Raw genomic sequence first — 12517 nt, forward strand, 5'->3', positions numbered from 1 at the left:
CACAATTTTAATTATCAAAATGATATACACCCTATTTCAATGAATACCCCTAATTTTTAAAAAAACTATGATGCTACGCTCAGATTAATCACTTATTATACTAATTGTTGGATTATTTGAGATTGGATATAAATTTTAAATGGTGCTAGAAAGCTATAACAATCTTTAAGCCCTATATACATAACCTACAATTATTTGCCCGGAGTTGTATCACGCACGTGAATTTGATCTAAATCCTCTGCAATTCTTTAAAGAAACAGCATGCTGAAAATTCTTAAGAACACTTTTCATCAATAATAATAATAATAATAATGTTATATATTTATGTTTCAAATTTCATTGTCTCAAAAAAGAATTGCAACTCACTCTAGGTGCATATCTTCAGGTTGAGAATAAATAACCAGATGCAAGTGCCTAAGGTTATAGAAACAAAAACTAACTAAAAAGAAAACATTAACAAAATTTAAGCCACAAATGATTATATTTATTTTTTAAAATAATTTTTCCAGATTCCAATATTACAATAAATATGTATATTTTCTTCCAGTAGAGATTACTTAACCTGCTACCTGAATATGAAAGTCGACAGATACTATTCTGAAAGCCAATCTTCTGATCCGTTTGAGTATTGCTACTGATTGAAGATATGTGATTATATTTCTCCAGCTCATTGAATCAGCTTGATCTGCTTCACAAATAATAACCCACTTCCAGCACCATGCAGAACATTACTTTGGTTTATGACATTCTAACTGCCAAGCCATTTTCAGGTTCGAAGAAAATGCTATTGTGGTTTCCCCTGAAGCGCTTGAACAATCTCCTCTGTTCTTTTTTCAATGCCTCTCAGGTACTCTGTCAGAATGCGCTGTCGGTAAGAGCCTCCCTCCTTTGTTTTTTAGCAGCACGAAGTGAATAGAAAGAAGAAGGACAAATCAAAGAAACATCATCAGTTAAGTAGAGGACGAAAATAAACAAAAACCGCACGAATAAAAACGAAGCTCTGTCTCACCGTTCGAATCAAAACGCGTTCAATTCGTTTCTTTAAGACAGCGAAGAGCTCCTCTGCTGAAATATTCCCCGCACCAATTGTCAATCCATTGATCAAAATATTGTTCCACTCTTGTTCAGGAGCTGCAAGGGATAACCAATGATTGATCATTGAAACAAGCTATTTATCAGTAGTCGGAGATAAAAGACGTCACAGTATTAATCAGTAATATTACAAAAAGATGTTTTACTAATTTGGTTTGCCAAAATCCCTTTCATATAAACTATTTTCCATGATTCTTGATCAGATTCACAAGATGTATTGGTTTTAAGATAAGGTTATTCATCCAATAAGAAATTATATTTATGATAAAAATAAAAATTCATCATTTCAAATGCCATTTTTTACTATTAAACCAAGTGAAACGAACAATCCATAGAAAGATACTTATGGAAAAATGAAATCAAAAACCACATAATACATTGAATTAAAGAGGATGAAAAAAGACAAAGAAATTAAACCCAAACTCGAAAATTACGACGTCGATTCTTTGTCAAGAAACAGGGAGAGAATTCTGATATCAAATTTATAATTTAATGTTTTTCAACAACATAAAAAAATTATGATAACTAAGACACCTTGGATTATGGTTTCAAGGAACTGCTCGTCCTTTAACACTTCCTTCCCTGCAAAAAGAACACAACAACCTTCCAAATTAGACATAAAAGCCCTATATTTCTGGTAACCCACAAGCAAGAATTCAACAAGATGACGAGATTTCTAGTTGAAACTGATATTTTGCGCGAGAAACATTATAGTGATCAAATAGCAGCTCAATGGCTGCAATAACAAAAAATAGATCTCACTACGTGGGAGCCATCCCAATGCATCGGTAAACCTGATCCTAGTTCCCAAATGAATCAATCCAACCAAACGCTCGTCATATATTTCCATTGTTAAACTCTTCGAGTAAAAGCCTTACCCCACTAAGTGAGATTAGCTATATAAATCACATGATGCCATGCTCGTCATATATTTTACAAAGATATAATTTACCATGAAATTTCTCCGAACAAATTCCTCCAATATCTTTCTTTATCTTCCTCCTCCCCCCTCCTCGTGAACTAAAAACCATTCAATCTAATCTACGCACAGGTGTCATAGTAGCCTTTCTTGATTGTGTCCAACCTACCTTAACCAATTTTTCGTCATCTTTTCCTCAATCGGGGTCACACAAATACCACCTTGTATACAATCATTTTGCATATTTTTCTGTCTTGTTTAGCTGGAAATGCATTCTTATTTATGCCACTCTCATTTTTTCCCTTGCCCCATTAAAAACCCAACATTCAATACCATATAGTATAACCAGATGCATAGCAATACCACAGAGTGTCTTAAATTTTGATAGATACTTTGAGATAAAAAATAACTCATGATGCATTTCTCCCGTTTAGACATCCCTTTCCCATTCTAAATGTGACATTCTTATTAATTTTCCCAGAGCTGTCAAAACGGGTAATCCGGCTCGATCCGGCCCAGCCCACCACGGGTTGGTGGGTTAAACGGGTTGACTCACTAGCTCACTTAATTATAAGTTTTTTTAAAATAAAAAATTATATATTTTTTAATTCAAATCTAAATAAATTTCATTTTAAAATGATGTTAAACTCAAAGACAATTAAAAAAAAATATATCATACTGTCCAAGTGTAGTACAAAAACAAGCATAAAAGGTGAATAAATAAGTTTTTAATATTGATAATTTTTTTATCACTTGTCCATCTATAATATTAAAGTCTTGAATAATTAAATTATAATATTTGTCTCTCTTGAAACATTTTATTTTATCCCATCTACAATATAATAAAAAATGTTAACTAATAATATTAAAACACAAAATAATAAATAATTAAATTAAATTAGATGGGTTGGTGAGCCAACCCGGCTCACCACGGGTTCAACCCGCGTGAGCCGGGTTGAAAACTAATCCGCATAAAAAAATTACATTTTTTTCAAACCCAACCCGGCTCAAACCCGTGATGAGTCGGGTTGGCTCGCCGTTTACAATCCACTTTGACAACACTAAATTTTCGCATCGTTTTGCAATGTTTATCCAATATATTTGAACTTGGAAACTTGTATTACTCTTGTGTTATATTCTTCTTGTCTTTTGTTAAATTTGTAATATACTCTTCAACATCACGAACCAACCAAACGTTATCTCCCTCTTCTGTTCCCTCTAGCACCTCACAATTAACAGTCAATACGCTTATTTTTATCCCATGCCTTTCTCCATTCAGGGGAGAGTTTTCAGAACGGCCATTCAAATCTAAAAGGAAAAAAAATTGTAGAGCACCTAGAAAGATCATATACAAACAAGAGAAAAAAAGAGAACTAAAAATCAACCATGATCGTGTTAAAAGAAAAAAATAAGCATTTAATTATAGTTTGACCATAGCAAGTAGAACGAAAATTCCTGCATTTAACTGAATTAATTCAAGTTACTTTGTCTCACCTATTCTATATCCTGTCCAATGAAGCGAATGTACTCATAAATTTAGAGTACAAAAATAATTAAATAAAAATAAACAGCAAAACTAACACTTACACTGATTGGTGCCATTTTTCACAAGCAAATACTCATCTAACTGGAAATAAATTTTCTACATAAAATAAAAGAACTACGAACATACCTTTAACGGCATAACTACGTTTTGAGAGAACTTTGGAAGCATAGAGCTGCAACACCTTTTGCAACATAGCCTCGAGCCCAGGCTTATCACCATCTTCCTTTGCCTGCTCATTATAGGCATGATAAACAAACAAGTAATTTGTTATATGTAATATTGCAGTGAAAAAAAGGGGGGAAAGTGTGAATCAGATACAGAATACACATCAAGTTTCAAGAATAAATACAGCAGAGACAGTGAGGATTGGACAAACGTTTGTTGTTACTAGGGTATAAGGTTCTGTTGAGTATTGACAACTGAAAAAGTTAAACAAAAAGCAGTAAAAGAAAAAATCAGACTTACTTGTCGAAGCTGTGCATTAACTTCAGCGAGGAAGCCTTCATCTAGTTGTCCTTCTTGTTCCCTTTGACTTATTTCCTAATGATTGGGAGTTAAAATTTATATTGAAAGTGGATTTACCGAAAATATTTTCAAATAACCAAAACAATCCACTAGCAAATAGAATAGCTAAACAAAATGCAAGCTCCTCTTTAGAAATTATAAGGGAAGAAACCCAGAAACAATAACAAATATCACAATTTAGCCTACACCTTGTTTACTTTTTGAATTCCGAAATGACTATATGGTGCTCATCTCAGTTAAGCTTGCATTAACAAGGGAATAGAAGAATAAATGGAGTCGTTTTAGATAAATTTATTTATTTATAAGCATTTATACAAGAAAAAAATGACACGAAAAAAATGAAAGAGTTTCTCCATAAACTAAAATTAACTCAAACATAGGTTAATTTGTGAAAGTTCTCCAATATCAAAATATGATTTTAACTTATACATAAGTTAATTTTAATTTATGAACAAGTTTTTTTTTCTCCTTGAAGTGATTATGGAGAAGTTTATGCAAACATGCACATAGACATCACCTAGTTAATTATCGCTATCAATCATTTGGTCTCCAAAGTCTAATCAAATTCAGTTTTTACAAAACCTGAAGGTGAATGAAAGACTCAAGACACAATGCGTATATCAAATGTTGGGTTTTAGAATGAAGGTAGGCAGTCGGAAATCCTTGCAACAACTAAAAATCAAATAGTACGCAAATTAAGCTTAATGTTAACACATGACACGAATTGTGTATTGTTGCCTGCTTTACCACATAAGGAACTGAGAGGGGCACAAGGGCATGATATAAAATTTATAAGAAAGTTCTTGGAGTTAAGTAGGCAAGTCTTGGTAAAATCAAAGAGAAACAGAACACACCTTTTCCATCAATGTTACGGCATGGGGATCTCTAGGAGGCCATGGAATCTCTCCTTCCTCATCAATCACAGGTTTTAGTACTCCCTTCAATACATCGGTGGAAGACTCTATCTTCTCCTGCAAAACATGCGCATGATAACAAAATTACTGTTAGAAGAAGCTACAAAGATAACCAAATAACTGTTTAACAATGTTCAGTCAAGAGAGAGGGTTACCTTAGTCTTATGCACCACACAATCCACCACACTCATGACCGATGCAGCCAATTCTTCATAATCTTTCTGTATCGCAATAACAAAAACCAAAAAATAGTGTAATGTAAGAAAGAACTATTCAAAGACTAACACATAAATATTTTGGAAAATTAGAAGTGTACTTTATCATCCTCAGACTTGCAAGTATCAGTTCTTGCCGCAAGTCGAACCCAAAAGCTAGGATTGAAAGCAAGAATGTTTTCAACAACAAGTTGCTGAAGCTGTTTGCAAAAAAGGAAAACAACAAGGATGCCGTTAAAAAAGTTATCTAAAACCAATCAATAAAAATATTAACTGAGTTTGAATCACAAGTCAGCTATAAAAGTTGCTTAAAATGAATCTTACTTCGCGAGGATTAGCTTCTCTGAGTGTATCTATGAGCCTATCAATTTCAACTGTCTTCTTAAAAGCATCCTCAGCTTCTTGATTGGCTGCACAGATGAAAGTTCTCCTGTTTTTAGATCCAAACACGCCATTTCACAATTCTGACTCTTAATAGCTTAATCACACACTAGAATATATTAGAATAAAATATAATTAGAATACAACAGCAGAAGTGAAAATAAACCTTCACGTCACAAGATATAATTAGGGGTAGACAAAAATTTTGAACTGCACTGAGTTGGGTTATAATTAAATTAAAGTGAAAAAAATAGCTTATAGGAATGAGACCGAATTGAAAAACAAAATTGAGTATATTGGTGTAAACTGTTTCTAAATTTGGTGAACTTTATTTGAGATATTTGAACTGAAGTTTATTTTAAACCAAACTGTAAGTATTTCTTTTAATATAAACTGAACTGCATTTTTAAATAACTATTTTTCAACTTCAACTCAACACTTTTCTTACAAGTACACTTCATACTAATTGAATTGAATTGTGCCTAAAACAGTTCATTACACCAAAGAACATGTTTTAGATAAAATACTCAAAATATTGCAAAGCTACTAATTTGCTACTACTAAATCCAAAAACTGCAGGCTTTTAAGGTTACCAAATCTGACATTTTTTTCTCCAAAACTCTTCACGCAGTCACTGCATTTCTGTGTGTAGCAACAGGTTTAAATAATCATCAAGAAGTTGAACTGCATTGCTGTATATAGTTAACGACTTTTAACTTTTTCAAATAGAAATAATTTATTCATCTCGTTTAATGTTTTGATATTGTTTACCTTGCTTTATTGTTTGATATTGTACAATTAAACACAACAACAGTTTCATGTTATGTTTCTGTTTCATTTGTGAACCGTCATAAAACAATTCAGTAGGTAAAATTCTAAACAGCTTAGAATTTAAAAGTTTAATCTAGTGCAGTTCTTAGAAGTTCAATTCAATCCAGTTTTTTTTACCACAACTAGATATAATAGTTAATTGAACAATAATAACTGATCAGTGACATCGAACACGAATAGCTGCTACCTCCTCTTTCTGCAACTTGAATTCCAAGGAAATGGCGTGAGCCTCAAGCTCAACGCATGCTTTCGAAGTTTCCAATCTTGCAAAAGTGCACCCTACAGATAACACAATTTAACGATAAGCATCATAGAGGTTAAACTGAATAGTGTAAATACATAAACACGAATTTGAAAAAATGTACCTTAGGGTTAGGAAAAGGAGAAATCGTAAAAGCAAAAGCGGAGACACAAAATGCGTGTATTCTCATTCTCAGAACGATAGATAGCTACTTCAATGGCGGGAGAGAGAGACACCTCTCCAGTGATGCTTCAGGTTTTACGCATCCAAATAACAACCATATACTCACTACCTGTCCAAAAATTTCTTTTTAAAATTTAATTTTTTATTGTCCATACAAAATAATTCGTAGGCCCAAAACGTGCTATCAGGGAAATATGGGCCATGTGAAGCAAGCGCTTCGTCTTTTACTTCTTGCAACCCCACAATTTGTCAGCGCACCTACTCAAATTAAATGATCATTTTACCTTTTATAAAAATGGCTTTTGGATTATATATTTTAAATAATTTATAGAACAAGATTTCAGGAACGAGACTTTTGAAATAAAATTTTTAGAATAAAATTTTCAAAACACACGAAATATATTCTATAATAAAAATTTTAGAATGAGATTTTTAGAATAGATTTTTCAAAAATAATAAAATATTTTTTGGGATCAGTTTTCCAAAACATTCTTACATAAAATATATTTCAGGATAAGTTTCAAAAATACATGAAATATGTCTCGGAAAAAAAAGTTCAAAATATTTTTTTCTATATTTATTCTTTTCTCTTTCTTCATAGTATTTTTCTGGACCGCCTTCAGAAGCCCAGTCCAGTTAGTTTGGCATAGGCCCACTCTTAAAAATAACACTGCAGCCCTATTATAGCCAGCGTTTGTTATCATTATACTCATTGCAGACATGAAATATTTTTCGAAAAAGAAAGATAAAAGCAGTATGATAATCTAAAATTCAACTTTAATTTATTTACAAAATATTCCAAGTCTACCTTGTGTCAGAACCCTTAAATTCAGCAGTGATTGTCGAAGCTAGGTGTTGATGCAGGGAATTCAAAATTTCAAAAAGTGGAAGACAGGTGTAAGCAACAGAGTGGACCGTCCGGTTTTGACGGTCGTATTTAAAGAAAAATTTCAAATCGCACTCCACTTTCTGCATGCACCATCTCTTCTCCGACTTTCTGAAAATCTCATTTTCTCCTCCTTCTCTCTAAATTTCTTCTTCTTCTCTCTACAAACTCTTATCTTTTCTTCTTCCTATCATCAATCAGGCAACACCTGAGTACTCCTGGTGTCAAGGACTTCACTTTGTACCGATCAATTTGTGATTCTGAGTTGGTAAGTTCCTTCTCTTTCTAAGAAAACTAGTTTCGGGCACATGCAAGCCAAAGTTATGGTTGCATGTGTTCATCAGCTTCATCTTCACAAATCCTTATCATATTATGGTCTTTTAATTGATCTTTCCTTATTATTCGGTGGGTTATAGACATTCTAGAAAGGTTGGTGTTTGGTGGACATATTCTGTTGTTGATTAAGTAGTTGTGTTGTTAAAAAGGTAAGGGAAGCTTGTAATTTAATTATGATTCTCTGATTGTGAATGGTTGCATGTTTGAATGATGTTCTGTTTGGTTATCTAGTTGATATTGAAATTGAAGTTGTTGCATGATTAATCTGTATGTGTTGAGGATTTATAAATGGTGGGAACTGTGTAGGAATAAGGTTTGATCTTAAATCTGCAACATTCTGCGTAATTATGTAATTATCGCCGAGAGTCATTCATAACCGTTCAGTTTTTCATTGGACATTCGGTCTGGACTGGATTCTTCTTCTGTAGAGAATTTCAGTTAATGACTGTTCGATTTTTCATTGGGCATTCGGGCTGGACTAGATTCTTCTTCTGTAGAGAATTTCAGTTAATGACCGATCGATTTTTCTATTAGTATACTTGTAAATGAGCGTTCGCCCTAATTATAGTTTCCTATTTCTTCTTAGTAATCAGCTTAGTTAAGATACTCGATATGACTTAAGTCTTAGATACTATACTTATCCTCATTTGTAAATAAGTATTCGTAATTGTATGGGAGAATCTAGTTATTCATTTTGTATAAGTTTAGTAGTGCTCGGTCTTGAACCAAGCGCTTGGTCTCAATAGGGCTCGGTCTTGAGCCAAGCGCTTGGTCTCGTCATAATACTCAATTATGTACTTGTATTTGAAACTAAGAGTGTTCGGCCTAAGCTCGTAGTGTTCGGTCCTAGTTCTTATGTTTCGGTTAAAAGCTTTTAGTATTTGGTCATGTTTAACTACAAGTGTTCTATAGTATTCAGCAAATTCTTTTAGTTATATCTAGCAAAGACCGTTCGGTCATAGCTTTTGAGTAGCGAGAAAACGTTCAGTCTCACAATAAGTATTCGGTTTAATCTATAGTATTCAGCCTGGTTATAACGATCGATCATGTTGGTCAATAAAAAGTACTCTTCCGTTCGGTGTGATTCATAGGAATGATGATATCTCTTTCGGTTTTGTCAAAGATTGGGATCTTATTTTATTTTGTGGTTTGACTATATTGAAGGCTAAGTATGATGGTATTTAAAGTGTGGCATGAATTGAATAATATGGATATGAAGGAGTATTCCAGGGAGGAATATCTCGTGATTTGGTTATTGAATGTTAAAGTATGAATGTGGTTATGCTTAGTTGGCGTTTATCCTGATATTCTGTGATTACTCATTCTCAAATAAAGAAGAGTAACTCATGCGTGAGAATGGCAGGAGGTCCTAGTCCATAAGGTGAACTTGGGTGAGGTATAACAGACTAACCTCAGGTGGTAGCTGTTGAGGGCATCCCAGCTACTACACCATCCGGGTGCTAAAACGTCGTAATAATTCATAAAGTCCAGACAGTCAGAGTAAAAGTGGTCGGTTATTATCTTTATGTGTTCGGTCTTTATTTGAATGTATATTTATGATGATTGTATGCTTTGGTTGTGAATGAATTAGTTTATATTAATATGATTAATTAAATTACTCAAGCTTACCCTACTCTCCTGTCTTGTCTTTGTTTGTCCGTTCGGTCATACTTCCTGTTGCAATGATCATCCTGTGGATGTGAGCTGAAGTGGACGCGGGTTCGTTAGAAGATGCTCTGGAAGGAGAGAATCTTGAAGTTGAAGCGTAGGACCGTTCGGTCAGGAGGATTAGTATAATTCTGTATAGCCTTTCGGGTTAGGCTTGTAATTTTGGAATCGTTCAATTTATTATCTTATTTGACATTAGACTTTGTGTTTTAATATAAAGTTTTAAATATTCAGTATTTTAGGTTATCTAGAACTCGATCTGTAAATCTTTTAAGTGCCCTGTCATATTGTTATATGTTGACTCTTTTAAATATTTTTAAGCTATATTTTTTAGGATGTTACATCTTGCAATTCGAACATGTCTAATTTAACTTGTAAATCAAATTAGATTAAAAGGTATATTATTTAATAAAATTGATAAATTAATTTTAAAATTTTAATCGAGACATAAGTAGCTTTGTACAGAAATACTGATGGCGATAGAAGAAGAAATTTAAGAGGGCAATGAAACATGTTTCCATATTACATTAAAACGTTCCATAAGATCATGTAACCGTGCAACTCCTGGAGAGGGCCAAGCTGCTTCCCAGTATGCAAACGTTTTGAAAAACATTCATAAGGCTCTTGTTTCATGGTCAACCAGTGAATCAAATGCATGAGAAAAAATAAATCTATTGAGGAAAATGGATAATAGGAGTGGGATAGGGATTAAAATTTTATGGTGTCCGATCCAATTTAAATTTATTTTGTAATATTAAATAATTTGTTGTTTTATTTTAAATTTCATTTTTTTATAATGTTTTTTTAATTTAATAATAAATTGGTCGTAGTAATCACTATTAAAATCACACGTGCCATATTTTTAAGTTAAAGATTTTTTCTACTTATTTCATTTATTTAAAACAATTTTTTAAAAAATTTACTTAAATAAACACGTAATCCAAATAATTCGGCTGAAATAAGGCTTAATTACCTACTTAGTCCCTATGTTAGGAGGTAATTTTTTGTTTAGTATCCAGTTTTAAAAATATAGACATTTGGTACCTATGTTTTGAAATTTGTATCAATTCAATCCTATCCAGTTAACGGCGTTATAATTGATGCGAGAAATTAAGGACGTTAATGATAGCCTGGGTGGAATAGCTATCAAATGTTTGAATGCATCTTCGTTAACGTCCTTAATTTCTCGCATCAATTATAACGCCGTTAACTGGATAGGATTGAATTGATACAAATTTCAAAACATAGGTACCAAATGCCTACATTTTTAAAACCGGGTACTAAACAGAAAATTACCTCCTAACATGGGGACTAAGTAGGTAATTAAGCCGCTGAAATAACTATCAACATAACAATTTGTATAATACTAATCCAATAAATTAAATCATTAAATATAAATTTAATCACTATTAACAATTTAACTTCTTTTTTAATATAAATAACCTATTAATATTTTTTACTATTGACAATTAAATAAAAATAAAAATTACATAATAACTAAAATATTTGTCTAAAAATCAATCACGTTGGATCAACTTAAGCCTGGCTATGCTAAATTTACTCTTTTGCTTTTTTTTATACACTTTAAAATTTTATTGCATGATTTCCACTCCTATTCTAACTATGGATGTTAGGTCAGTTATGTTTACTCGCAATTTAATAAAAAAATCATTTTCTTAAAAAATATTTACAAATATTTTAAAATCTGTAATACCACGGATACATGCAAATATCTGATAAATATTAAAATAAAATTATAAAAGATATACAAAATATAATATAAATTAAATTAAATTATAATTAAATTTAATTTTATAAACTATAAATTAATTTTAGTTTAATTAAATTTAATAAAATATAAATTATTTTTTATTTTATTTTTTGTAAATAACGACGACATGATAATATAATATCCACAATCCGTTTATAAGTAAGTGTTAAAACCTCACTGTCTGTAACTCATAGTAAATATCCGCAAATTCATTGCAAATTTTATTTACAAATATTCACAAGTTCAAATTTTTTTACATCCCTAATTCTAACTCAGTTTCGATATTCTTGATATACTACATCATCATTTCTTTGATAATATTTTTTTATTTCTTCGTTCCTTTCGATCTATTAATTTCATTAGATTTTTCATGATCTCGACACTTTTACCAAAATCATCTGAAAAAGATACTAATTAATGAAAAGATATTTTCCTGATTTTCATAGAAAATCTTAAAAGAGCTAACGCTTTGTGTTACTTAACATTCATGTCTATAAATTGACGGAACAAAAACGTCACCTTTATTTCTTCAACGCACTCAACATTCATCACTTCCTTAATATTTTCTTCGATTTCTTCGTTCCTTTCGATTTAAATTTATTTAATTGCATTTTTCTCGATCTTTATACCTTCATCAATTAGAAAAAGTTTTGTCCTAATAAAATATAATACTTACTTCAATCACAACCAAAGCAATAAAATACAACACCACATGCTAAAGTTTCGTTTTTTATTATAAAAAGGATTCTACTGAATATAAAATCCATTCTAAGAAGATATTTCCTAAATCATTTGAAATTTGACAATACTATATCAATGCTGTCAAAATTAACTTGATCCATCACAAGTTTAAATAAGATTGAATAAAAATAAATAAATTTTAAATATAATTTATAAGAATCTGATTAATTCATCAACGTTTAATTTTTATTTTTTGAATTAAAATTTATTTAAATTAAAATTAAAAATTTACTATTATTTAAAAAAAAATTATAATTAAATAAACAAT

General features: G+C 31.5%; 1 protein-coding gene across 1 annotated transcript; it reads right to left on the reverse strand.

Moving 5' to 3' along the window:
* Positions 1 to 453: 453 nt before the first annotated feature.
* LOC124822883 (uncharacterized) lies at positions 454 to 6946 on the reverse strand. Its single transcript, XM_047294965.2, has 11 exons — positions 6789 to 6946; positions 6611 to 6702; positions 5536 to 5641; positions 5313 to 5411; positions 5152 to 5217; positions 4937 to 5053; positions 4023 to 4097; positions 3684 to 3786; positions 1627 to 1674; positions 1010 to 1131; positions 454 to 886 (listed from the first exon to the last, which is right to left on the reverse strand). Exons 1-11 carry the CDS (start codon positions 6852 to 6854, stop codon positions 785 to 787), a joined length of 996 nt encoding a protein of 331 aa, XP_047150921.1. The 5' UTR covers positions 6855 to 6946; the 3' UTR covers positions 454 to 784.
* Between the last annotated feature and the right edge of the window lie 5571 nt (positions 6947 to 12517).

Source organism: Vigna umbellata, chromosome 3 (genome assembly GCF_029865625.1).
Source record: "Vigna umbellata cultivar VRB3 chromosome 3, Vumbellata_1.0, whole genome shotgun sequence".
NCBI classification, from domain to species: Eukaryota; Viridiplantae; Streptophyta; class Magnoliopsida; order Fabales; family Fabaceae; genus Vigna; species Vigna umbellata.

Coding starts and splice junctions, on each gene's coding strand:
- LOC124822883 (XM_047294965.2), bottom strand. CDS start 6,854: ATGAGAATACACGCATTTTGTGTCTCCGCTTTTGCTTTTACGATTTCT. Junction 4,098..4,936: donor CCGTAACATTGATGGAAAAG/GTGTGTTCTGTT, acceptor CCCAATCATTAG/GAAATAAGTCAAAGGGAACA. Junction 887..1,009: donor AACGCGTTTTGATTCGAACG/GTGAGACAGAGC, acceptor TAAAAAACAAAG/GAGGGAGGCTCTTACCGACA.